The sequence below is a fragment of the Canis lupus genome, chromosome 7, assembly GCF_011100685.1.
Source record: "Canis lupus familiaris isolate Mischka breed German Shepherd chromosome 7, alternate assembly UU_Cfam_GSD_1.0, whole genome shotgun sequence".
Classification (NCBI taxonomy): Eukaryota; Metazoa; Chordata; class Mammalia; order Carnivora; family Canidae; genus Canis; species Canis lupus.
In genome coordinates this window covers 31606117-31633257 of record NC_049228.1, presented here as the reverse complement: position 1 = coordinate 31633257, position 27141 = coordinate 31606117, and the positions used below count along the sequence as shown (strand labels likewise).

At 38.6% G+C, this 27141-nt stretch overlaps 1 protein-coding gene across 7 annotated transcripts in view; it reads right to left on the bottom strand.

The window, feature by feature from the left end:
- Positions 1-27141, bottom strand: part of FMN2 (formin 2) — a 370776-nt gene that overhangs the window by 324115 nt on the left and 19520 nt on the right. For all 7 annotated transcript variants that reach the window (XR_005362165.1, XR_005362164.1, XM_038542666.1 and 4 more), the window contains exon 2: positions 6043-6209. Coding sequence is in view for 5 of the 7 variants with exons in the window: in XM_038542666.1 (XP_038398594.1) it covers positions 6043-6209 (167 nt within the window). In the remaining 2 variants the exon portion in view is untranslated. The remainder of the gene's footprint in view (positions 1-6042; positions 6210-27141) is intronic.

The window sequence follows — 27141 nt, the reverse complement described above, 5'->3', positions numbered from 1 at the left end:
ACCTTCAGCCCGGGGCCTGATCCTGGAGACCCGGGATCTAGTCCTACGTCGGGCTCCCTGCATGGAGCCTACTTCTTCCTCTGCCTGTGCCTCTGCCTCTTTCTCTGTCTCTCATGAATAAATAAATAAAATTTAAAAAAAAAAAAAAAAACAATGTTTCAAGAATAAAAGTAGAACAGTGATATATACATGTGTTGTATGATCATATGATCGTGTGAGTGTGTGTGTGTATGTGCTCTTAGAGCTGAAAGATGTGTCATGGCTCTTTTTGATTCTCAGTAAAGGATGCGTGTGGGCTTCACTACATAGCGTCCAAGTGTTCTTCCTACTCTGGAAAAAAGTTGGATTCAAATACAAATGCTCATTTCTATTCACTTAAGTCTTCATTCTGGCTACTGGTGACAGTGAGCAGAGTACATTCCATTAGTTTTCTGGTCAAGACCACTATTGGTTTTGATTAATGAATTAGTTTTCCAACAGGTTCAGGATCAGGTTTCCTTTATTCCTTTTAGCCTAGACTTTTATGTCTTCTTCTCGTTAATTCTGGCCCTGCTAATATACTCATCTAAACTTATGTCTATTTATATATATAGCAAGAAACTCCCATCCATCTGGTAAGCATAGGGACCACTGCATATTTAGTAAAATTAGCAAATCTGCCAACCCCAAAAAAGCCCAGCATCCAAAAATGTTCTACTAGAAAGACATTTAAAATCAGTTCTAGGGGTGCCTGGGTGGCTCAGTCAGTTGAGCAGGCCACCCTGAGTCTCTGCACAGGTTGTGATCTCGGGGTTATAATAGTGCCCCGAAAAAAACAAACAAAAAAAATAATAATAATAGTGCCCCGAGTGGCTCTACACTCAGCACAGAGTCTGCTTGAGACTGTCTCTCCCCTTTCCCCTCCCCCATGCTCTCCCTTTCTCACTCTCTCAGGAAATAAATCTAGATAGATAGATAGATAGATAGATAGATAGATAGATAGATAGATAGATAGATAGATAGATAGAATGAATCAGTTCTAAAGGATTAAGTAGGTATAATCATCTACTCCAGCCAAAATCTTTGGGCTTGATTTTTCATGTTATAAAGAGATATTGTGATATCTAACACAGTGATGACTGAAGAAACCCTAGAAGAGCTTGTTAATGGATAATCAACAATTATGTGAAATAACTGTAATTTGCTGGACAACAGCCACTGATGAATATGACCCAGAAAAACCAATATGAATAAAAGTATTCAAAAGAAGGGGTGCTTGTGTAGCTCAGTCAGTTAAGTGTCCAACTTCGGTTCAGATCATGATCTCAGGGTCCTGGGATTGAGCACAGATCGGGATCCTGGATCATTGGAGAGTCTGCTTGTCCCTCTCTCTCTGCCCCTCCTCCCACCCATGCTCTACCTCTCTCTCTCTCAAATAAGTAAATAAAAGTCTTTAAAAAAAAAAAGTATTCAAGAGAAAATGAATCTTAAGGGACCATAAACTGGACCTACTCTTGCAAAATAATCTCCATCTCACACCTAACAGACAATGAGCATGGGCCTGTGGTCAGCCACAGGGTGAGGACTAGCATATCTTATTCACAGGTAGCAGGGCAGTGACCCAAAAATGCAAATTAAAGTTGAGTCTTGAATAACTCAGGTTTGGACTATGTGGGTTCACTTATATGTGGATTTTTTATAGTATAGTAAATGTATTTTCCTTCCTTATGATTTTCTTAACATTTTCTTTTCTCTACCTTACTTTGTTGTAAGAATACAATATGCAATACATATATAAAATGTGTTAATCGACTGTTGGTGCTATTGGTAAGGCTTCCAATCAACAGTAGGTCATTAGTAGTTAAATCTGGGAGAAGTCAAAAGTTATATGTGGATTTTTTACTGTGTAGGGGGTTGGCGACCCTAAACTTCATGTTGTTCAAGGGTCAACTGTGTGTCATAATAACAAAGGTTTTGCTATTTCTTAGGATTTATAGTAAACATTTTCAGGAGTGATATTTTTCCTCACACTTGAGAAATGACTAGAACAGACTTCAAAAAGAAAAAAGTCTTTCCTCATCACAAGAAATACCTTGAGTTACAACTAAACAATACAATCTACTAAGCAGTTTTATTAAGCGTGTGTTTTCTCTTATTAGAAATTATCTAGCTTTAAAAAAAAAAGAAAAAGATAAGATCTAGCTTAGAATTCTGAGATATAAAACGAAAAGAAACAAACAAAGCAAGAGGCAAATGTGAGCATACTACCAGAGAATACGAAGTAAGGTGATAGCTTTTGGGTCCCCAGATTAGTAATGGAAATGGAAAAAGATAATGGACAATGTTATTATGCCCTTAAAGGAGTCCAATCTTTCTTTCTGTTATGAAGACATGGCAATGCAAAGAAAGGGCGACCAACCCTTCTGATGGCTGAAATGTCTTTGAGTATCATGGCCCTAATTTTGATTGGCTAATAAAGTCAACATCATTCCACAAGCAAAAATCAAAAGTTTATGTTTGTCAGCTTATATGCTCAGTATTAGTTTTCTAAATTAACAGAATTTTACTCAAGAAAAGTATATCCTTACAATATTTTCCTCCTAAAATGGACTTGTCCTTTCCATTTCAATAAATGTCACAACCAGCCACACCACTATTTAAAATCAAAAACCAAGAGGTTGTAGTTGACTTCCCAACTCACTAGAAGTCCCATCAGTTCTGCCTCCAGAATCTGTCCCACACCTAAGAACTCTTCTCTAACTCTCATCAGCATCCCACCTCAAGCTACTGCCACTGTCCCTCACTCCACTACTACAATCGCACACCTGGTGTTCCTGCTTCTACTTCCACCCTTCTATTCCATTACCCAAAGACCAGACTGAGTCATCCATGTAAAGTATGTTCTTTCCCTGCACAAAACCTTCCAAAATCTCCTACTTAAAAAAAAAAAAATTTCTTTCCATGGCTTTCAAGACTACATATTCCAGCCCCAGGTCCTTTCTGCCCTCCTCCTGTGAAACTTCAGCTACATAGGCACTCAAGCTGTGCCTTGATTAGGTCATGCCTATGCTCTCCCCAGGCCCTTTGTATTTGCCAAGTAACTTCATAGAATGACCTTCCTTCAGACCTCCCATCATGGATCCTTAGTGAGGCCTCCTCTACATTCACCCTATCATATTACTAGGGTTTATTTCCTTTATAGCATTTATTACAATCTGATGGAAATTCATGATCTATGCTCTTATTTGTTATTGATGTTTTGGTTTTTGGTTTTTATGTGTCTCTCCCCACTGTGATAAGGATATAAATCTCAGGAGAACAGAAAACTATTTCTCAAAAAAAAAAAAAAAAAAAAATCTCATTTCTCTTCCTCACTAATGCAACACTGCCTACAGAATGTAGTTAGTATTTGTGAATGAATTAACATTATCACTCACAGCTCTTTGCCTTTTAGGGTTCTTGAAACTTCAACCAAGTTAAAAGATGAAGAGAAAATGTCAAGTCCTTCCATATTTTCTATAGCATTTCTAAAGCAAAATGTTAGGCCCCAAAAATGAATGACCTAACATGGAACTAAAATCAAAAGCGTTGAATGAAGAAGGCTAAGCGATAAACTGGATCAGTAAGACCCCTAAATCAAAACCCTTTGCTACTTTAGTTATGTGTATAAATGGAGAGAGGAGAAGGGGGAGTGGATCAAATGCTCTCTGAGAAGGGAACAAAGTTGGGGGTGGGAAGAATGCCAGTTATGAGTTTAGTCCCATATGGTGCTCTGTCTCAAAGGCAACTGTCCTCAAGAGAATTTCTGGTTAGAAATCCTCCCAACAGCAATTTTCTGGAAAGCAGCAGAGAGACTAATTATCAGAAACTTATCTCCATACAAATAAATGCATTCCTCCCCATTCCACCAATACTTCAGTCTACATAACTCCTTGTAATGCTACTTCTGAGTTTTGAAGAAAATCCTTAACTACGCGTACAGCAAATGCACAGTTCTGTGACTGAACTGCTGCTTAAGTATATGGAGTAACATTTCTTACTACAGGGCCTTTAATTTCATATTTGTTTTGTGTTTAGTTTGGCAGAGGGAGTAAAGATATACTACAGAGCCAGTAAAGAAAGGAGAAAATGCAAACCTATAAAGTTGGAGGAAACAAATTTCTCATTCTGATGAAATTATTTCCTACCATATTAAGGAATTTTATTTGTTGTTTGCTTTTCCCTCTTCATGCCACACCCATCTTCCAAATAGTAAACGATGGAAGGAGTTACTACTCTAACACAAGAGGTGGGAGATAAGAAGCAGCCAGTTCAGTGATTTTTTAAAAAAAGAAGGTATACAATTACTCTATTCTTTTCATTTATTTCAATTTCACATTTTTTGAATGATAAAACTGTTTACCTCTAAACTTTAAGAGAAGAAAATGCAATCAACTTGGGAATAGTTTCAATCAAAAGGCAAGCTTTAAAAAAAAAAAAAAAAGGCAAGCTTTAGACATGCCTAGGGTCTTCCTTTGTCTATACCACATTGATTTTAATTCCAAATTGCAAATTGATATATTTTCTAGAATATAGCTCTACAACACTTTTAGCGCAACACAGTCCCCAGGTCTTGTGTCTATAATAACACATACATCTCTCTCTCTCACACACACACACACACACACACACACACAAGGAAAAACAAAAAAGGAAAAAATTTAAATTGTCCAGTTCTTCCCACAGAAGAGAAAGATCTACCTAGCAGTAATTAGCTATGTCATTTTAAAATACTTAAATAAATAAAAAGATCTTAAGCAACTTTCACAAGTCACTGAGGAAACTTCTTTCACATAGGAAGAAGTATCAAGAAGATCTCACAATATTTTCTATGATTAATTCTAATACTGAAGGGAGATCAAGGAAGAACATAGGTCATAATGTATGAAGAAGAGGAGGAAGAAATACAGGACACATAGACATATTATTATTTACTATTATACCTTAATCTCAGTTGGGACTCATCGTCTTTCAAAATTCACCAGTGTCTCATTCATTGGTCAACAGTACATATACTGAAGGCACAGAAGAAGGGTATAGTCAGAAGCAAAGAACAACTGCAACTAACCCATATGGTTGAGAACCCATTACTCTGCCTTATAAATACTGGGCTCCACACAAGTGAGCCAACTAGACCTTCAATTTTTATTGAGAAAATCATACAGAAGAATTCTTATATATCTGGGTTTTATTTTCTTTTTAAGATTTTATTTACTTATTCATGAGAGGCATATACAGAGAGAGAGAGAGAGAGAGAGAATGGCAGAGACAGAGGCAGAGGGAGAAGCAGGCTCCATGCAGGGAGCTCAACGTGGGACTCAATCCCAGGACTCCAGGATCAGGCCCTGGGCCGAAGGCAGGCACTAAACTGCTGAGCCACCCAGGGATCCCCTATATCTGGGTTTTAGATGCAGACTCAACACAACTACCAATATCACACATGTACCACATACCTGAGAAAGATTAGCAATAACCTGTCTTGAAAATGATAATCCAGCTGTGCTGATATTCATTAGGAATTATATGCCTTTTGGATTACTGCTCTGCAATAATCACTATTCTCTTGGTGAATGGGAGCTAGGGAAGAAGCAGACAGCGCTGCTTCATACCAATAGTTAATAACAGATGAGCTATGATCGCACTGAAATAGTGTTCTAGGTGTCCATGGAAACCAGAGGCCTACAGGGAACAAAGCTGTAGCCCTATGGTACTGCTTCTGAAGTAATGTCCACAACCAGCAAAGTCAGCAGTCCTGAATTATAGACACTTTAAAATCATCACTGATTAAAACAGGCTGGAAAACTGTCAAGAGTGTGGCCATCTGTTAAGAAAAGGAGGTTTGGCCAATATACTTAAGATTATTCAAGGAAAGCGTAGACACCGACATGCTTAGTTGCTGAGTGGAGAGAATGGCTTGCATCACATGTTGGTTTTTAAATTATAGAGTGATTGGGCACACACTTCACAGTTGCTTTTTTTACTGCAATCTGCCTCACAGACAGAGAAGTAAATGTTCCTACTTACATCAAACGGAGCTGAACTTGATTGGGCATTTCGATCACAGGGTTCCCTGAAGCAGTCACTGAAAGGAAGTAGAAGGCCCATAGCAATAATCCGGGAGCAAAACTTCTCTGCTTCTTCTGGAGGCCCGTTCTCCTGCTGGCTGAACAACTTCTCCAACAGAGTTCGCCCTGCAGATGAAACAGTCATTAGGAAGGAACACTGGCAGGTCACCTAGCTCAGAACCATCCCAGAGGAGTGAGGCCTAGAAAACACAAGTGAGCATCACTGTTGCCAAGGCTACTCACATGCACCGACAGCAGCTTCCCAATCACAGAGAACTGCAGTCTGAGGCCTGGGATTCCACTTGGAAAAAGTCACATCTGGTTTGCTCTCCCATCTCCCAAAACATCTCCTGCCCCAAAAGAGGCCACATGATTGGCTGCACATTTTCCACCTGAAGAGTGCCCAACTTTTTGGATTTCATTGGTAACCCTCCTTCCTCTTTGTTTACACTGCTGATGGCTCTCTGAGGGAGCAGTTAGCAACCACCAAGTGAGCTAAGAAATATCAATAACTGACATTCACAGTCTCTGGCATGGCCATGGGGAGGGACAGGGAATGAGGGGACAGTAGGCAGACAAAGGCCCTTACCCCTGAGGAAAGAGTTAGGCCAGCCAACACATCACCCTGAAGAAAGACGTACAGACTCAAAATTTTCTCACATGCTCCCCAGAACCATAGCTCTACACTAGGTGCAAACTTTAGTTTTTATTTCCATCAAAGAGACAAAAAAGATGCATGAGAAGAGGTCACTGGCAGAGGACCCCAAAGGGCCTGCATCAACCTAGTGCCATGGTTCTCAAACCTAGCTATACCTTAGATTCATCTGGGACAACACAACAACTGCAAGTTCCTAATCCATATCTGATACTACTCTCTCTCTAATTTATTATCCTTTAGAAATTGATTTAGCTGATTCTCCATTAGTCATTGGTATAAGAAAGGATCCATTTCAGGGCCACAAGTGCCTCTCAGTTCTTGCCCAGCTCCTGCCCATCCTTCCAATTAGTGGATTCACTCTTCAAAGTTAGATTAAAATCACTTATCCAAAAAATCCTTCAATGACCCCCTCCCATACTTTTTTGAAACCCTTCTTAGTACTTTCTGTAATGATGCAGGTGCCTGGGTGGCTTAGTCAGTTAAGCATCTGCCTTCAGCTCAGGTCATGATCCCAGGATCCAGGGATCCAGCCCCACCTCAGGCTCTCTGCTCAGCAGGGAGCCTGCTTCTCCCTTGTCCTCTGCCCCTCCCTCACTCCTGGCTCTCTCTCTTTCTCTCAAATAAATGCTTAAAAAAAATAAAAACCTACACCTCGTACTAAAATAAACTCTCTGACAACCAGCATATATCCTGCAAATGTAGCCACTTGCACATAAGGAGTATCAATAAATAGTTTTAGGATTTCTAAATAAATACAATGCTATGACTCTGTGACAAATACTCTTATCATGGTCAAAACTAGATAGAAAATACATCTATACCAGAGATCAACAAACTTTTTCATTCCATAAAGGGTCAAACAGTAAATATTTTAGGATTGGAAGGTAATGGAAGGTCTATGTTGCACATTCTTCTTGATTTTTGTTCTGAATAGTTTTCAAAATGTAAAAAGCATGTTAAGCTTGTGATTGTGCAAAATGAGGTCCAAGTCTGTATTTCAGTTAGAACAACTAAATTTCAAATGTATAAATATCTATCAGGATACTAGTCATACAATTTTCCTGGCGCTTCATTTTATTCTTTAAATTAATTAATTAACATATAGTATATTATTAGTTTCAGAGGAGGAATTCAGTGAGTCATCAGTCTCATACTAACACCCAGTGCTCACTGTATCACATGCCCTCCTTAATGTTCATCACCCAGGGACCCCATCTCCCCCAACCCTCCTTTCATCCAGTGACCCTCAGTTTATTTCCTATGACTAAGAGTCTATTATATGGTTTGACTCCCTCTCTGATTTTGTCTTGTTTTATTTTTCCCTCCCTTCCTCTATGATTGTTTTGTTTCTTAAATTCTACATGAGTGAGAATATAAAATTGTCTTTCTCTGATTGACTTATTTTGCTAGCAAATACCCGCTAGTTCCATCCAAATCATTGCAAATAGCAGTATTTCTTTTTTTTTTATGCTGAGCAGTATTACATTTTGTGTGTGTGTGTGTGTGTGTGTGTGTGTGTGTGCATGTATACATCTTCTTTATCTATTCATGTGTTGATGGATATCTGGGCTCTTTCCATAGTTTGGCTATTGTGGACACTGCTGCTGTAAACATGGATTGCAGGTGCCATTTTGGATCACTACATTTGCATTTCTGGGATAAACACCTAGTAGTGCAATTGCTGGATCATAGGGTAACTCTATTTTCAACTTTTTGAGTAATTTCCCTACTGTTTTCCAGAGTGGCCGCAACATCTTGCACTCCCACCAGCAGTCTTAAGAGGTTGCCCTTTCTCCCAAACCTCGCCAACATGTTGATTCCTGACTTGTTAATTTTAGCCATTCTCACTGGTGTGAGGTTGTATCTCATTGTGGTTTTGATTTGTATTTCCCTGATGCTAAGTGATGTTGAGCACTTTTTCATATGTGTACTGGCCATTGGTATGTCTTCTTTGGAGAAATGTCTGTTTATGTCTTCAGCCTGATTCTTGATTGGATTATTTGTTATTTAGATGATGGATTTGATAACTTCTTTATAGATTTTGGATATTAGCCCTTTATCTGAGAAGACATTTGCAAATATCTTCTACCATTCTGTCAGTTGTCTTTTGGCTTTGACAACTGTTTCCTTTGCTGTACTTTTTATCTTGATAAAGTCCCAATAGTTCATTTTTGCTTTTGTTTCCCTTGCCTTTGGAGACCTTTCTAGCAAGAAGTTGCTATAGTCGAGGTCAAAGAGGTTGTTACCTATGTTTTCCTCTAGGATTTTGATGAATTTCTGTCTCACATTTAGGTCTTTCAACCATTTTGAGTTTATCTTTGTGTATGGGGTAAAGAATGGTCCCGTATCATTCTTCCACATACGGCTGTCCAATTTTCCCAACATTTGTTGAAGAGACTTTTTTTCCCCCTTAGACATTCTTTCCTGCTTTGTCCAAGATTAGTAGACCATAGAGTTGAGGGTCCATTTCTGGGTTCTCTATTCTGTTCCAATGATCTATGTGCCAGTTTTTGTGCCAGTACCATACTGTCTTGATGATTAGCTTTGTAATAGAGCTTGAAGTCCAGCATTGTGATGCCGCCAGCTTTGGTTTTCTCTTTCAACATTCCTTTGACTATTTGAGGTCTTTCCTGGTTCCATACATATTTTAGGATTATATGTTCCAGCTGTGTGAAAAATGTTGATGGCATTTTGATAGGGATTGCACTGAATGCAAATTGCTCTAGGCAGCATAGATATTTTTAAAATACTTTTCTTCCAATCTGTGAGTGTGGGAATGTTTTCCCATTTCTTTAGGAATTCCTCAATTTTTTTCATGAGCGTCTTATAGTTTTCTGAGTACAGATCTTTTGCCTCTCTGCTTATATTTATTCCTAGGTATCATATAGATTTTGATGCAATTGTAAATGGAATCGATTTCTTAATTTCCCTTTCTTCAGTCTCATGGTTAGTGTGTAGAAATGCAACTGATTTCTGTGCATTGACTTTTTTTTTATTTTATTTATTCATGAGAAACACAGAGAAGAGAGAAAGGCAGAGACACAGGCCGAGGGAGAAGTAGGCTCCCTGCAAGGATCCCAATGCAGGACTCGATCCGGGATCCCAGGATCACGCCCGGGGCCAGAGGCAGACGACGCTCAACCGCTGAACCACCTGGGCATCCCTGCCTTGACTTTTATATCCTGCCACTGCTGAATACCTGTATGAGTTCTACCAATTTGGAGGTAGTCTTTTGGGTTTTCCACATGGAATATCATGTCATCTGCAAAGACTGAGAGTTTGATTTTTCTTTGCCAATTCAGATGCCTTTTATTTCATTTTGTTGTCTGACTGCTGAGGCTAGGACTTCTAATACTATGTTGAAAGGTGAGAGTGGACATCCCTGTCATGTTCCTGACCTTCCTCTCTCAGTTTTTCCCCATTGAGAATATATCGCTGCAGGCTTTTCATAGATGGCTTTTATGATGCTGAGGTATGTTCCCTCTATCCTTACACTGTGAAGACTTTTAATCAAGAACAAATGCTGTACTTTGTCAAATGCATTCTCTGCATCTATTGAGAGGATCATATGGTTCTTGTCCCTTCTTTTATTAAGGTAGTGTATCACATTGATTGATCTGTGAATGCTGAAGCACTCTTGTGGCCCAGGAATAAATCCCACTTGGTTGTGGTAAATAATCCTTTCAATGTACTGTTGGATCCTATTGGCTAGTATCTTATTGAGAATGTCTGCATCCGTGTTCATCAGGGATATTGGTCTGTAATTCTCCTGTCTGCTGGAGTCTTCGTCTGGTTTTAGGATCAAGGTAATGTTGGTCTCACAGAACAAGTTTGAAGTTTCCCTTCCATTTCCATTTTTTGAAAAAAGCTTCAGAAGAATATGCATTAATTCTTCTTTAAATGTTTGGTGGAATTCCCCTGGGAAGCCATCTGGCCCTGGACTCTTGTTGAGAGATTCTTTTTTTTTTTTTTTTTTGTTGAGAGATTCTTGATTATTGTTTCAATATTCTTGCTGGTTATAGGTCTGTTCAGGTTTTCTATTTCTTTCTGTTTCAGTTTTGGTAGCTTATATGTTTCTAGCAATGCACCCATTTCTTCCAGATTGCCTAATTTGTTGTCATATACTTGTTTATAACATGTTTTTATAATTTTTTGTATTTCCTTCATATTGGTTGTGATCTCTCCTCTTTCATTCATAATTTTATTTATTTGGGTCCTTCCTCTTTTCTTTTTGGTAAGTCTGGTTAGGGGCTTATCAATCTTATTAATTCTTTCAAGAACAAGCTCCTATTTTCATTGATCTGTTCTTTTGATTTCTATTTCATTGATTTCTGCTCTAATCTTTATTCATTCTCTTTCTTGCCATGTTTAGGCTTTATTTGCCATTCTTTCTTTCTCTAGCTCCTTTAAGTGTCAGGTTAGATTGTGCATTTGAGTATTGCTCAATATACTTCCCTCTTAGGACTGCCTTTGCTTCACCCCAATGATTTTGAACAATGTTCTCATTTTCATTTGCTTCCATGAATTTTTTAAATTTTTCTTTGATTTTCTGGCTGACCCATTCGTTCTTTAGTAGGATACTTTTTGACCTCCATGTATTTGAGTTCTTTCCAAATTTCCTCTTGTAATGAGTTCAAGCTTCAAATCACTGTGGTCTGAAAATATGCAAGGAATGATCCCAATCATTTGGTACCAGTTGGGATCTGCTTTGTGACCCAGTATGTGGTCTATTCAGGAGAATGTTCCATGTGCACTCGAGAAGAATGTGTATTCTGTTGCTTTAGGATAGAATGTTCTGAATATATCTGTGTCATTCAAAGCCCTTATTTCCCTGTTGATCTTCTGCTTAGATGATCTGTCCATTGCAGTGGGTGGGGTGTTAAAGTCCCCTGTTATTATTGTATTGTTATCAAAGTGGTACTTTAATTTTTTATTAATTGGTTTAAATAATTGGCTGTTCCCATGTTAGGGGCATAAATATTTACAATTGTTGGATCTTCTTGTTGGATAGATCCTTTAATTATGATATAGTGACCTTTCTTGTCTCTTATTACAGTCTTTGGTTTTAAATCTAATTTGTCTGATATAAGGAGTGCAACTGCAGCTTTCTTTTGATGTCATTTAGCATGATAAATGGTTTTATACACCCTCACTTTCTATCTGGAAGTGTCTTTGGGTCTAAAGTGAGTCTCTTGCAGAGAGCATATCAACAGTCCTGCTTTTTTATCCAATCTGATACCCTGTGTCTTTTGAATGGGCATTTAACCCATTTACATTCAGAGTAACTACTGAAAGATATGAATTTAGTGCCATTGTATTACCTGTAAAGTCACTGTTTCTGTATATTGCCTCTGATCATTTCTGGTCTATATTATTTTGGGGATTTCTCTTTGTTTAAAGGATCCATTTTGATATATCTTACAGGGGCAGTTTTAGTGATCACAAATTGTTTTTTTTTTTTTTAAGATTTTATTTATTTATTCATGAGAGACACAGAGAGAGAGGCAGAGACACAGGCAGATGGAGAAGCAGGCTCCCCACAAGGAGCCTGATGTGGGACTCAATCCAGTATCCTGGGATCACACCCTGGGCCAAAGGCAGACACCCAACTGCTGAGCCACCCAGGTGTCCCTCACTAATTGTTTTAATTTGTTTGTCCTGTAAGCTTTTTATCTCCCCTTCTATTTTGAATGACAGCCTTTCTGGATAAAGTATTCTCGGCTGCATATTTTTCTCATTTAGCATTCTGAATATATCATGCCAGTCCTTTCTAGCCTGCCAAGTTTCTGTGGATAGGTCTGCTGCCAGCCTAATATTTCTACCTTTGTAGGTTACAGACCTCTTGTCCCAGAGCTGCTTTCAGGATTTTCTCTTTGTCTCTGAGATTTGCAAGCTTCAGTATTGTATGTCGAGGTGTTGACCTATTTTTATTGATTTTGAGGGGGGTTCTCTGTGCTTCTTGGACTTGAATCCCTGTTTCCTTCTCCCGATTAGGGAAGTTCTCGGCTGTAATTTTCTCTAATATATCTTCAGTCTCTATTCTTCCTTCTCCTTCTATCTGAATTATTTTAATATTGTTTCACTTTATGGTATCACTTATCTCAAATTCTCTCTTTGTGATCCTGTAGTTGTTTCTCTTTTTCTCAGCTTCTTTATTCTCCATCATTTGTCTTCTAGATCACTAATTCTTCTGCCCTAGCAGTTAGAGACTCCATTTTTTACTGCATCTCATTAATAGCCTTTTTTATTTTGACTTAATTAGATTTTAGTTCTTTTATTTCACCTAAAAAGGGATTCTCTAGTGTCTTCTATGTTTTTTTCAAGCCCATGGCATCTTTACAATCATTATTCTGAACTCTAGTTCCAACATCTTACTTATATCCATCTCATTTGGTCCCTGGCAGTCAATACTGCCTCTTATTCTCTTTTTTGAAGTGAATTTTTCCATTTGTCTTTCTTGCAGAAAGTGGTTGCTTTCTATCTGCAGAATTGCAGCAATTCTTTTCTTAGATCTCTGGTTGAGTTAATGGGTGTTCAAAATGATTTGATAACTATCTAGCTGAATTCCTGAGACCAGACAAAATTATGGTCTCCTACTCCTTCACCATTTTGTAAAAGTCTATCTACCAAAACTCATTTAAAAATCTTCCTCTGATATGTAGAATAACAAAGCAAGGCAAAAGAGGCCTTTTTATTTTCTTCTTTCCTTTAGGTCACTAGAGAACATTCTTTGGTCTCCCATGATATTTTCTGAAAGGAAATAAAGGATTTTTCTTCTATAGAACTTGTTTCCCTGTATCTAGCTGGCACCAAAAACAAGGAAACCACATCCCTCAGTTCTCAAATGATTAATTATTGTTGCAGTATACCCATCTTACACATCTTATGACTGAAAACAGCCAGGAAACTAAGTAGCTTGCTTAGAAACTGTGTATGACAGAAATTGTATAAGATAGATAGGAGCTCCCCTATATAGGAATATTTGAGTGTGTGCAAGTAAATGTGTATGTGTATATCAAACCAAAAATTATCAGAAAGGGTTATGGAATAATGGGGAAGAGAGGGACATATAGCTCCCTGGAACTTCAGCTCCACGATGAACAAATACCCCTCAATCCTTCAACCAGGGTTTCCCAACCATAACTCCACTGACACCTTGGGACAGAAAATCCCATGTGTCTTGTGTACTATAGGATGTTATCAGCATCACTAGCCATTAGTTACTAGATGCGAACAGCATAACCACTGCACTTCCAGTTTTAAAAACCAAAGTGTCTCCAGACATTGCCAAATGTCCCCTAGCTTGAGAATCCCTGCCTCAGCCTCTCTGAAGAAAACTGCACCTGCTCACACAGACAGTAACCTGCTGTCATTCAGTCAGTTCTCCTCCAGCAGTCCTATCACATGGAGACATTTTGTGTCAAATCCCACATTTAGTAGGGTTAGGAAGTGTGTGAGTGACTTCCTTGATCCCCTGAGCACTGTCAAATGATTTATTCTTCTTTGAAACCATCAGCATCTTTTTAACTCCTGCCATTGACTAAACCACCTGCCATCCTTCACCTTTTTGCCATACAGTAACTCCTTGTCATTCCCTACTGCCTCTCCACCATTCACTGAATACCTCACTTCCTGACCAATCACTATGTTTTCCACCCCTATTTCTATCAGTGATTCTAACATCCCCATGGAGATCAAACCAACACCTAGAGAAATAACTCAGCTGAGACCCTGAATCCTCACCTCCAGTCAGTGTTTCAACCCCACACAAGCAATCCATTCAGAAGACCAATTTCTAACTGTACTCCTGCCCTCCATGGTTTCACATCACCCTTAAAGCAAAACCCAACTCCTCACCACAACTAAAGAGCACCCTCCCCCACCCCGTACCTGTCACCTCTTCCTGCTCTCCCTGAAGGTGATTACTTACTGGCCTCCTCCTCAACACACAGGTTCACTCTAACCTCAGTCTTTTGTACTAGAACACTCTTCCCAAGATAGTTAAATGACCCACTTTTTCATCTCATTCAGACCTCTGCCTAATTGTCTCAACACTGAGAGAACTTCCTGACTAGTCACTCAATAGTGTGCTAGTCACTCTTTTTTCCATTATTCCTCTTTATTCTTCAGAGATCTCAGCCTTTAAATTTATGTGAGACTGTGGTCTGTCTCCTCCTCATGGAAGGTAAACTCCATGTTAGCAGACTCCATTGTTTGGTCACCATCTTTTACCCAGTACCTCAAGAAAAACCTGACACAGTGTAGTTGATCAATTAATGTTCTGATCATAAATGAATCAACCTATAAACAAATATTTGGAAGAAACATCCAATCCCTGACCACTACCTTCTATCATCTCAGCTTATATTCTAGAACCCCCTCTGAAGTTCCATTATCCACAGCGATCCTGAGTCAGTCATCCTTGGCACCATCACACAATCCATCACTCCCTTCCTCACCTGCCTAAATTCCATGTTGATCACTGCAATCACATCCTTCAAACACTCCAGCTCCTCTGCCCCTCCCTCCCACCATTGTAGGATGGGAAAACCCCAAAACTCCAATTCATTCCAGTCTAGACATCTACCTTTTCTTTGCCTACACCAAAGCAACTGAACACTACGAAGGAAAGACACTCACTCATAGCCTATTTTCACTTTAAGATCATGTGACTATAAGCCTGAATTAGGCCCAACACTGCTCTGTATTCTCATCTAAGCATATAGTCTCCAAAACAATTTTATACATTTTCTTCCCCCTTAATCCAGTCTTTTCAATGATGAGATATACTGATCTTCTCAAATAATGTATGGAGAAAATGGAAAAAAGCAAGACAAACTGCAAATATGCCTTCTCTCCCTTTTTCCTTAAAGAGGAAGCAGACCCTGCTCCAAACAAAAGCAAGATCTTCCCCCTCATTGTCCTAGTTGAATTCTTTGTGGCATGGTCAGGACTTCACTTCTTTACTCTTTCTCTTTCCTGAATCAGGAACATTTCCTTCTTTACTAGGCATTTCTAGAATCATATAAACATGCTTAATTAAAAAAAAAAAAAAAAAAAAAACTCTCCCTTAGTCCACATCACTCTTTACTCCCAACTACTGTCCCATTTCTTGATTTTCTTTTGCATCAAAACTACTGACCAGGGATTCCTGGGTGGCTCAGCGATTTAGCGCCTGCCTTCAGCCCAGGGCATGACCTGGATCCCACATCAGGCTTCCTGCATGGAGCCTGCTTCTCCCTCTGCCTGTGTCTCTGTCTCTCTCTCTCTCTCTCTCTCTCTCTCTCTCTCTGTGTGTCTCCCATGAATAAATAAAATCTTTAAAGAAAAAAAAAAAAAACTACTGACCAGAATTACCTACGCTTGTTACTTCTAGCCTCTCACATTGAGCAGTCTAATTTGTCAGTCTAATTTGCAATGCAATAGAAACTGATAATCAACACTGTACCAATGACATCTGTCTTCATCTTACTCAATTTCTTAATCTCTCAAAAATTTCCATTGTTGGGATCCCTGGGTGGCGCAGCGGTTTGGCGCCTGCCTTTGGCCCAGGGCGTGATCCTGGAGACCCGGGATCGAATCCCACGTCAGGCTCTCGGTGCATGGAGCCTGCTTCTCCCTCTGCCTGTGTCTCTGCCTCTCTCTCTCTCTGTGACTATCATAAATAAATAAAAATTTAAAAAAATAAAATAAAATAAAACTTTAAAAAAAAAAAATTTTCCATTGTTGATTCACTCGTACTCCTTAGAATACTCTCCTATCACCTCTGATATCACACTGTATTTTCTCTAACTCACTGGCCACTGTCTCTCAAGTCCCCTTTACTGCTTTCTCAACTCAACATGTCAATGTATGAGTGAGTGCTTCCTAGATCATTCTATGCTTATTCTCTAGTCTTCGTTTATTATTTCATATAATCTCGCCCAGTCTATCTTCCACATGAAACCAGGAAGATTTCTCACTGCATCAACTGAGTGTGGCAGAGTGACATCATACATGGACAGTATGCACAGGGAAGCTAAGTGAGATCCTGAACTATATGGTAATAGTAGGAGGACTGGGAGAAAAAAATTAGAATTCTAAGGACCACCAAAAGGGCAATGAGTTTGTCATTTCTTTTTTCTCCTACCTGGATTCAAGGTAAGCTGAAATCCAGAAGGGACCAACAGAATTAACAGGAAGACTTTAAGGGGCAATTTTGTGATGTGTCCATGATCTGAAAAATCTCAACCCTTGACCCACAAATTCAACTTTGTAAAATCAATCCTACATAAATATTCAGATATATCCAAAGAGTGATGTGTCACAGGGGTACCGCAAAGATTAAATGACATACTACAAATCAAGTGCTCAGCACAGTTCCTGCTGCAATAATAAATTATTAATAGTAAAAAATTAAAAGAAATTAGAATGTGTAACAACAAAATATCGGGTAATAAAGATGGCTTTATATAAATGGCTATACATGTAGCCATTGAAATCACACAATTAGGGGTACCTGGATAGCTCAGCCAGTTAAGTGTCTGCCTTTGGCTCAGGTCATGATCCCAGCAACCTGGGACAGAGCCCCACATCTGGCTCCCTGCTCAGTGGGGAGTCTGCATCTCCTTTTTTCTCTCCCACTTTCCCTGCTCATTCTTTTTCACTCTTTATCAAATAAATAAAATCTTTAAAAAAAATCATGCTATTATAGAAAATATAGTAACTCAATTAATTTAAACATATTGAAAAGGAAGAAGAAAAATAAAAAATAGGTATCACTGGAGAATACTAGGTCACAAACATCACTGATAATAGAGAATTAATGGGAAATACCAGAAACATTTCCAGTATAAACTGATTTCAGGGTAATACACCTAGTGAATAAAGAAAAGTTTCAACACAGAAAAGTTCTAGCCAAAAGGAACAAAAAAAGTGACAAAATTAGAAAATCGCCCTTTTGCAATCCTTAATGATTCACTTAATGAATAGCCAATGGATAGGAAACCCATTAGAGAAGAAGCCAACTGAAAAATTTGCAAAGAAGGAATCAGGCTGCCACCAACAGACCCACAAATCATTCACAGCTTCAATACAACTGACATAGGCAGATACAGTAAGACTCCTGGATATGGGTTTAGAAAGTATATAGCACTGTACATCTAGCACATGTGCTATCCCTAATCCCTGGGAGAAAAAGAGAAGAAGATTGAATCGTACGTCAGATTGGACCTAACTTCTAATCTAAGGTATCAGAGGTCTCCGAAAATGGACTAGTTACCAGATAATATTGAACAATAAATTTGATTTGCATTCAATATAATAATGGCATTGCAGCATATTAAAAAGTCCTTTTTTGAGATGCATACTGAAGTACTTGAAGTTAACATGATCCTCATGATCCTCTCATAATTCCATAAGAAACTGTGTATTTGGGAGAGGCAGATAAAACTATTACAGCGTTGATAATTATTGAAGCTGGGTGATGAGTACATGGGGCTCATCATACCTCTACGTGTATGTACAATCAAATTTTCACAACAAATACCTTAAATCATGCCATTAAAAACATTAATGATTGCAAGGCTAGATAGATAGATAGATAGATAGATAGATAGATAGATAGATAGATAGATAGCACCTGACTGGCTCAGTCAGAACATGAGACTCTTAAGATTGCAAAGCTAAACAAGGTGTCCCCCTTATTCTACAAAAACAAGAGACATGAATTCAATTTATTAAAGGGTCAAATGATTGTGGTAGGAAAGGAACATCATAAGTTTTTACTTCTAGGACCTGCACTCTAGCTGGACAGTACTGAGCTCCCTTTCTGACTATGAATGTAATTTGACCAGGATGGAAGGAACAGAGACATGAACTTCTGTTTTTCTTCTCACAGCTGATAAATGGGGATTTAACTGGGACACACTCACCTACTACAGGAATGCCTTGAATCCAAACTAGGGAGAGACTGAGCCAACATAAAACCTTATGAATTTAACCTTACTTCTTAATTGTACAAACTGGCTGGCTAGGACATGGACACGGAGGCCCCAGGTTCGCTCTGGTACCCTCTTCTAAACCCTACCCACAAACAGGGTGTCCCATCACTCCTAGTCACCTTACATCATTCCTTGGTCAAAGCACCTATACTAGACTGAGACAAGTTGGCTACACCAAAAACTGAAAATAATTGGTCCTAGAATATGCATAAGCATAACTTTCCTAAGTGTTCATTTCACTTCAGATTTTCATTCATTATTTAATCAACAATATCTCCCAAGCTCTTTCTAGGTGCAGAGTAGCTCTAAGTCAATTAGCCAAAAACCTATTTGCTGAATCAACAAGTCATGAAAAACTGCAGTGAGCATGACAGGGGCTGATGGGGTGCTGCCTGCTAGGAGGTCAGCCCCATGGCTAAGGCCACAGGGTCAGCCAGGAAGGCCCCTCAGAGTACATGCAGTCCTGGGCTACTTATATCAAGGAAATGCGAAAAGGTACCACAGGTAAAGGAAGAGCTAGGTTTGACCACAGCCAAGGCAATATCCCCCTTGTAGCTGCAGTAACACTACAACTTGAGAAAATTCTTAAAAGCCAATAAAATCATTCTCTACAGCACAGATTGCTATAAACTCCATTGGTACATAAAAAGTCATTTCTGGTGGATTTATGACTCTAAGTGCATGGGCAGGAGACAGGCAAATTTTCTCAGGCTCTCTCTTCCTCTCCCCTACTTCCCTGGACCCAAATAAAAGACCCAATGGGAAGAGCAATCTTTCTATCTTTCAAATCCAGCCTTTACCTGTCATTTCATCAATTAAGAAATGCATGACCAGGGATATTAGATATTTTGCCCAAGGTCACACTATTTTGATCCAAGAAAAGCTTATCTCACTCATCACACAAATTACACATCTAACATATAACCCGAAATCTAGAAGAGTACACCCATGGTTAATTCTTTTATTTTATATAGAATAGAGAACATTTCTTATTTTCTGCCCATTCTTTTCCACTTCAAATACATGGAATCTATCTCTAGGCTTCATAAAATGACCCAGAGAAAGAAGTATGGTTCAGCAGCCATGACCTTAAGCTATAGAAACCAACTGCCTTGGTGCCCTTCGTGATGGTATCATTATTCAAGCTATGGCCTCAGACAAGCTACTTAATTTCTCTGAAGCCTCAGCTTCCTTATCTATAATCAGAAATAATCCTCTTCATTACCACTTAGGATTGTTATAAGAACTAAGTTGAGGGACGCCTGGGTGGGCTCAGTGGTTGAGCATCTGCCTTTGGCTCAGGTAGTGATCCCAGGATCCTGGGATCAGGTCCTGCATCGTGCTTCCTGCAGGGAGCCTGCTTCTCCCTCTGCCTATATCTCTGCCTCTCTCTGTGTGTCTTTCATGAATAAATAAATAAAATCTTTATAAAAAAAAAAAGAACTAAGTTGAAATAATTTTTGTAACAAGTTTAACAGTGTCCAATAAATATGACCCTATCATTATTTTTATCAAGATTCATTTCAAAGGTTCTGTACTCTTAAATAGAATAAATAAAAATTTGATTAACCTAGAGAAAGGAAATCATAACTAATCAATGTAATCCTAAGAATATACCTCCAGGGATCCCTGGGTGGCGCAGCGGTTTGGCGCCTGCCTTTGGCCCAGGGCGTGATCCTGGAGACCCGGGATCGAATCCCACATCGGGCTCCCGGTGCATGGAGCCTGCTTCTCCCTCTGCCTGTGTCTCTGCCTCTCTCTCTCTCTCTCTGTGTGACTATCATAAATAAATAAAAATTTAGGGATCCCTGGGTGGCGCAGCGGTTTGGCGCCTGCCTTTGGCCCAGGGCGCGATCCTGGAGATCCGGGATCGAATCCCACGTCAGGCTCCCGGTGCATGGAGCCTGCTTCTCCCTCTGCCTGTGTCTCTGCCTCTCTCTCTCACTGTGTGCCTATCATGAATAAATAAAAATTAAAAAAAATAAATAATAAATAAATAAATAAATAAATAAATAAATAAAAATTTAAAAAAAAAAAAAAAAGAATATACCTCTAACCTAAAGGCATTAGAACGAATGATAATAAGCAGGATGATCACAGATTAAAATCAAGTTTTCATTTCCGTTTTTGTTTTTTCTCTTACATTCAGTAGCTCTTAATGACACCATAGGTAATATTTAAGACTCTGCTTTCTAGAATTCCTAACTTATGTTTTTTTAACTCGCATTATTTGTTTCACTATATTTGTTAATGTTAAAAATAATATTCACCCAGTGAGAGAAAACCTATTAATCACTAATGTTCTCCAATTATTTCTACACTAATCCCGTCTACTTCCTCTTGCATACACTTACCCACCCTAGTTAGTAAAGATATTCACTTTAGCATGTGGTATCAGCTTTGTAATAACACACTATCCTCAAATACCCTTCTTGCATTGCTAAGCAAAACTCACAGAGCTGGACAAACATGGAAACAAGGCCAAATGCAGTCATCCTCCAACACAAGGAAAAAGTAAAATCATGAGTCCCTGGCACTGGAGTTCTTTTGGGCAGTGAGCAGTGATGCTATAAAAAGTAGAAAACCTGTGTTCAGACAGAATGATATAATATAAAGGGCACTTCCACATCTATTGTCAGCTTGTGAAGCAAAGCAAGGATTTACCATCACGATTTCAAAGCAACTAACCAAAGGATGAAAAGGTTGTAGAATCAGGCTACAGACTGGAGGGTAACGGTGCCAAAACTGGATGCATACTCTGCTCTCCTAATTTTTATTCCAGGGATCTTCTACTTCTGAGTAAGCCAGCAACTCTGGGAAAAGCTTCTGACCAACATTCTCTATTACAATATAAAAGAAATAGACCACATGATCTGCACCCTGCTGGGGTTGACAAGACAGTTATAATGACCAAAGCTCATGAAGGAATGCTTTAAATGCAGTCTATTTAGAATACAGTATCTTAATTAAACATCCTTTGCAGAAATAGTAAAAAGAGAAAGTAGCAAAGACAAGATATAACCAAACACTGAAGAGTCTATCATTTGCAAAGAATGTCCTAGGTCCACCAGAAGATATAATCATGATGAAAACATGCTCCCTGTCCCTTACAAATAATAATAATAATACGTTATGACAGTGTACTCAAATCTTTGACTAATATATCCCGGGCCATACATGGGAAAGGGCTGAGTGTGAGTCTGATGCTGTTTTATGGCCCATAACATCACTCATTTATAATTATGAACAAAATATAACTGCTATATTTTGAAAGGGGTCAGTATAAGTTTCTGTTTCTTCCAGGTTCTATATCTTATGCAAAATGAGAATTAAACAGAAGTCTTATTATGCTAAGCTTTTTCCTGATCTTCTAGCTGAGACTTATCTGATAAACTTCCCCTGAAAGCCCATAGTAACCATCAATAGAAATGACAAAGGAAATTTGTTGTTGACAGCAAATCTAGTTAGACATAACTGAGTTTAGGATGTTGGTGAATACAGAGATATCACATATTGTGTATTACCATGTACTGATGATCTGTGCTGGAGAAATAAGAAAAAAACAGGTATGAGAGGCCAATTATGATCAAATAGAAACTACCATGTCTAGTTTCAGACACCAATGCTTCAACTTTTACAATAAGAAGAAGACCCTCCTCGGTATAAATATCTAGGGTTGTCTTGAGGCAAGAAGACATATGTGTAGTCAAACTGCTGGACATGTCATAGGAAAAATAAATCATAGGACACATGAAGATAACTACCCTTCAGTCCCTACCTGCAGAGAAGATGACCTCAGCTCATGAAGGGATGTGAACAGATGAGGATGAAGCTCTCTGCTCCCTCTGAACAGAACCCCCTGCAACTGTGGACAGCACAGACTAGCCACTCTTGCAGGAAACTCCCTCCTCTGAGCACATCATCAAGCTCAAAATTCCAGATAAGGAAGAAATATTTTGATATTTAAACTTTATAAAACACTTGCAGACTGGCCTGCAGATGTGCTGGTTTTCTGAGTCCTCAATTCTATGTACCTTTATCATTTTTTTTTTTAAGAAGTTGACTGCTCTGCGTGGTGAAAGGGGACTCACGTTTGCTGCATTTTGTTACCTAACACTGACAATATGGAAAAGAGTAGTAATAAATGTATCTGACATCATTACAATAAAATGCCACACTACAACAGAGCATTAAAAAGATTTAGGGGGGGATCCCTGGGTGGCGCAGCGGTTTGGCGCCTGCCTTTGGCCCAGGGCGCGATCCTGGAGACCCAGGATTGAACCCCACGTCGGGCTCCCAGTGCATGGAGCCTGCTTCTCCATATGCCTGTGTCTCTGCCTCTCTCTCTCTCTCTCTCTCTCTCTATCATAAATAAACAAACAAACAAAAAAAAAAGATTTAGGGGAATCCCTGGGTGGCGCAGCGGTTTGGCACCTGCCTTTGGCCCAGGGCACAATCCTGGAGACCCGGGATCGAATCCCACATCGGCCCCGGTGCATGGAGCCTGCTTCTCCCTCTGCCTGTGTCTCTGCCTCTCTCTCTCTGTGTGTGTGACTATCATAAATAAAAATAAAAATAAATAAAAAAATTTAAAAAAAAAGATTTAGGGATGCCTGGGTGGCTCAGCAATTGAGCATCTGCCTTTAGCTCAGGGTGTGATCCAGGATCAAGTCCCACATCGGGCTCCCTGTGAGAAGCCTGCTTCTCCTGCTGCCTATGTCTGTGTCTCTGTCTCTCATGAATAAATAAATAAAATCTTTGGGGAAAAAAAAAAAGATTTAGGTGGTGCCTGGGTGGCTCAGTTGGTTAAATGTCTAAGATCTCAGGATCATGAACTCAAGTCCCACATTAGGCTCCACACTAGGCATGGTGCCTACTTTTAAAAAAGAAAAAGTGACTTTGGAATCAATGTCATACACCACATCAACAAAACAAAAAATAAAAATCATATGATCACCTCAGTTGATGCAGAAAAAGCATCTGACAAAGTACAACATCCATTCATGATTAAAAAAAAAAAAAACTCAACAAAAAGAGGAAGGAACATACCTCAAAATAATAAAGGCCATTTATGAAAAACCCATATCTAACATTATACTCAAGGGTGAAAAACTGAGAGTTTTCCCTCTAAGGCAGGGACAAGACAAGGATATCCCCTCTCATCACTTTTTTTCAACATACTACTGCAAGTCCTAACCACAACAATCAAACAACGAAAAGAAATAAGAGATAAACTTAAACTGTCACTATCTGCAAATGATATGATACTATACACAGAAATTTCTAAAGATTCCATTAAGGAGCACCTCGGTGGCTCATTGGTTAAGCATCCAGCTCCTGATTTCAGCTCAAGTCATGATCTCAAGTCATGAGATCAAGCCCTGCATTTGCTCAGTGCTTATCATGGAGTCTGTTGGAGATACTCTTTCTCCCTCTCCTTCAACCCCTCCCACCACTCATTCTCTCTCTCTCTCTCTCTTTTTCTTAAATAAATAAAATCTTTTTTAAAAGCTTAAAAAATAAAGACTCCATCAAAAAGCTACTAGAAATAATAAATTAGTTCAGTAAAGTGGCAAGATATAAAATTAATACCCAGAAATTGATACTATTTCTATACACTAATAACAAGGTAGCAGAAAGAGAAATTAAGTAAACAATCCCATTTACAATTGCACCAAAAAGAATGAAATAACTAAGAATCAACTTAATTAAAAAAGTGAACAACTTGTTCTCTGAAAACTATAAAACACTAATGAAACAACTTGAAGATGACACAAACAAATGGAAAGATATCCCACACTCGTGGGCTTGAAAAATTATTGTTAAAGAGTTCCTACTAAACAAAGCAATCTACAGATTTATTTTTGTTTAAATATTTTATTTATTAAAAAAAATATATTTTATTTATTGATTCATGAGAGACACAGAGAGAGAAGCAGGCCCCATGCAGGGAGCCCAATGTGGGACTCCATGATCAACCCTGAGCCAAAGGCAGATGCTTAACCACTGAGCCACCCAGGCATCCCTGAAATCTACAGATTTAATGCAATCCTTAACAAAATACTAGCAGCACTTTTCACAAAACTAGGAACAAATAATCCTAAAATTTTTATGGAACCACAAAAGACCTCAAACTGCCAAGGCAATCCAGGAAAGAAAAACAAAGCTGGGGTTATCACAGTCCCAGATTTCAAGATATACCACAAACAAAGCTGTAGTAATCAAAACAGTATGGGACTGCACAAAAACAGACACAGAAATCAATGGAACAGAATAGAGACCCCATAAATAAAACCATGATTATATGGTCAATTAATCTATGATAAAGGACGTAAGAATACAAAACAGAGAAGAGAAAGTCTTTTCAATAAATGGTGCTACAAACACTGGACAGCTACACTTAAAAGAATGAAACCAGAAACCAGACTACTTTCTAACAGCATACACAAAAATAAACTCAAGATGGATTAAAGACCTGAATGTGAGACCTGAATCCATAAAAATCCTAGAAGAAAACATTAGCCATAGCAACATTTTTCTAGATACATTTCCTAGGGCAAGGGAAACAAAAGCAAAAATAAATTATTGGGATTACCTCAAAATTAAAAAAAAAAAAAACTTTTTGATAGCAAAGGAAACCACCAAAAAAAGTAAAAGACAACCTACAGAATGGGAGAAGATATTGCAAATGACATATGCAATAAGGAGTTAATATCCAAAATATATAAAGAAGTTATACAACTCAACACCAAAAGATACAATCTGATTTAAAAATAGAGGAGGACTTGAATAGATATTTTTCTAAAGGCATACAGATGGCCAACAGACACATGAAATATGCTCAACATCACTCATCATCAGGGAAATGCAACTCAAAACTACAATGAGGGGATCCCTGAGTGGTGCAGCGGTTTGGCGCCTGCCTTTGGCCCAGGGCGTGATCCTGGAGACCCGGGATCGAATCCCACATCGGGTTCCCGGTGCATGGAGCCTGCTTCTCCCTCTGCCTATGTCTCTGCCTCTCTCTCTCTCTCTCTCTGTGTGTGTGTGTGACTATCATAAATAAATAAAAATTAAAAAAAAAACTACAATGAGATATCACTTCACACCAGTAAGAATGGCTAAAATCAACACGACAAGAAATAACGAATGCTGGCAAGGATGTGGAGAAAAAGGAGTCTTCCTGCACGGTCAGTGGAAATGTAAATTGGGGCAGCCACTGTGAAAAACAGTATGGAGGTTCCTCAAAAAGTTAAAATAGAAATAACATAGGATCCAATAATTCCACTATTAAGTATTTACTCAAACTGAAAACACTAATTTGAAAAGATATATGCACTTCTATGTTTATTGCAATATTATTTACATTAGCTAAGATATGGAAGCAACCTAAGTACGCATTAATAAATGAAATGGGATGGGATCCCTGGGTGGCGCAGCGGTTTGGCGCCTGCCTTTGGCCCAGGGCGCGGTCCTGGAGACCCGGGATCGAATCCCACGTCGGGCTCCCGGTGCATGGAGCCTGCTTCTCCCTCTGCCTGTGTCTCTGCCTCTCTCTCTCTCTCACTGTGTGCCTATCATAAATAAATAAAAGTTTAAAAAAAAATGAAATGGGAAAATATGGTGTACACAACATACACACACACACACACAGGAATATTACACAGCCATAAAAAGGTTGGCATCATGCCATTTTGTGACAATACCGATGGACATAAAGGGTATTATGCTAAGTGAAGTAAGTCAGATTAAGAAAGACAAATATATGATTCTACTGATAAGTGAAATCTCAAAAGAAAAAAGGAATAAACAAACAAAAAGTGGAATAAGACCTATAAATTCAGAACACAAAGTGATGTTTGCGAGAAGAGAGGGACTGAGGACGTTGACCAACATGGGTGAATGGAGAGGGAGGTACAGGCTTCCAGTTATGGAATGAATGAGTCACAGGACTAAAAGGCACAGCATGAAAAATGCAATCAATGATATAACAGCATTGTACATTGACAGATGTTAGTTACACTTGTAAACACAGCATAATATTTATATAAACTTGTCAAATGACTAAGTTCTACACCTCAGACTAATGCAACATTATGTGTCAACTACATACAAATAAGTAAATAAATAAATAAATAAATAAGGTAAAGAAATTACTTTGGTAATTTTTTACAGACCTCTGACTAGAGTCACAAAACAGCCTATTAAAAATGTATATAAAGTTCATATTTGGCTTCCATCAAGGCTTTTCTCTGAGAAAGAAAAAAAAGGAGTTATGCAACTTTGATTAATCAAGAGATGAAATTGGACAAAAACAGATCAAGAAATTTAATCTCATAAAATTAATTTAAAAAATGGCCAAAGAATATCATAGAACATAAATAACAATGACTACCAAACATTTTTAGGACCTATGTTA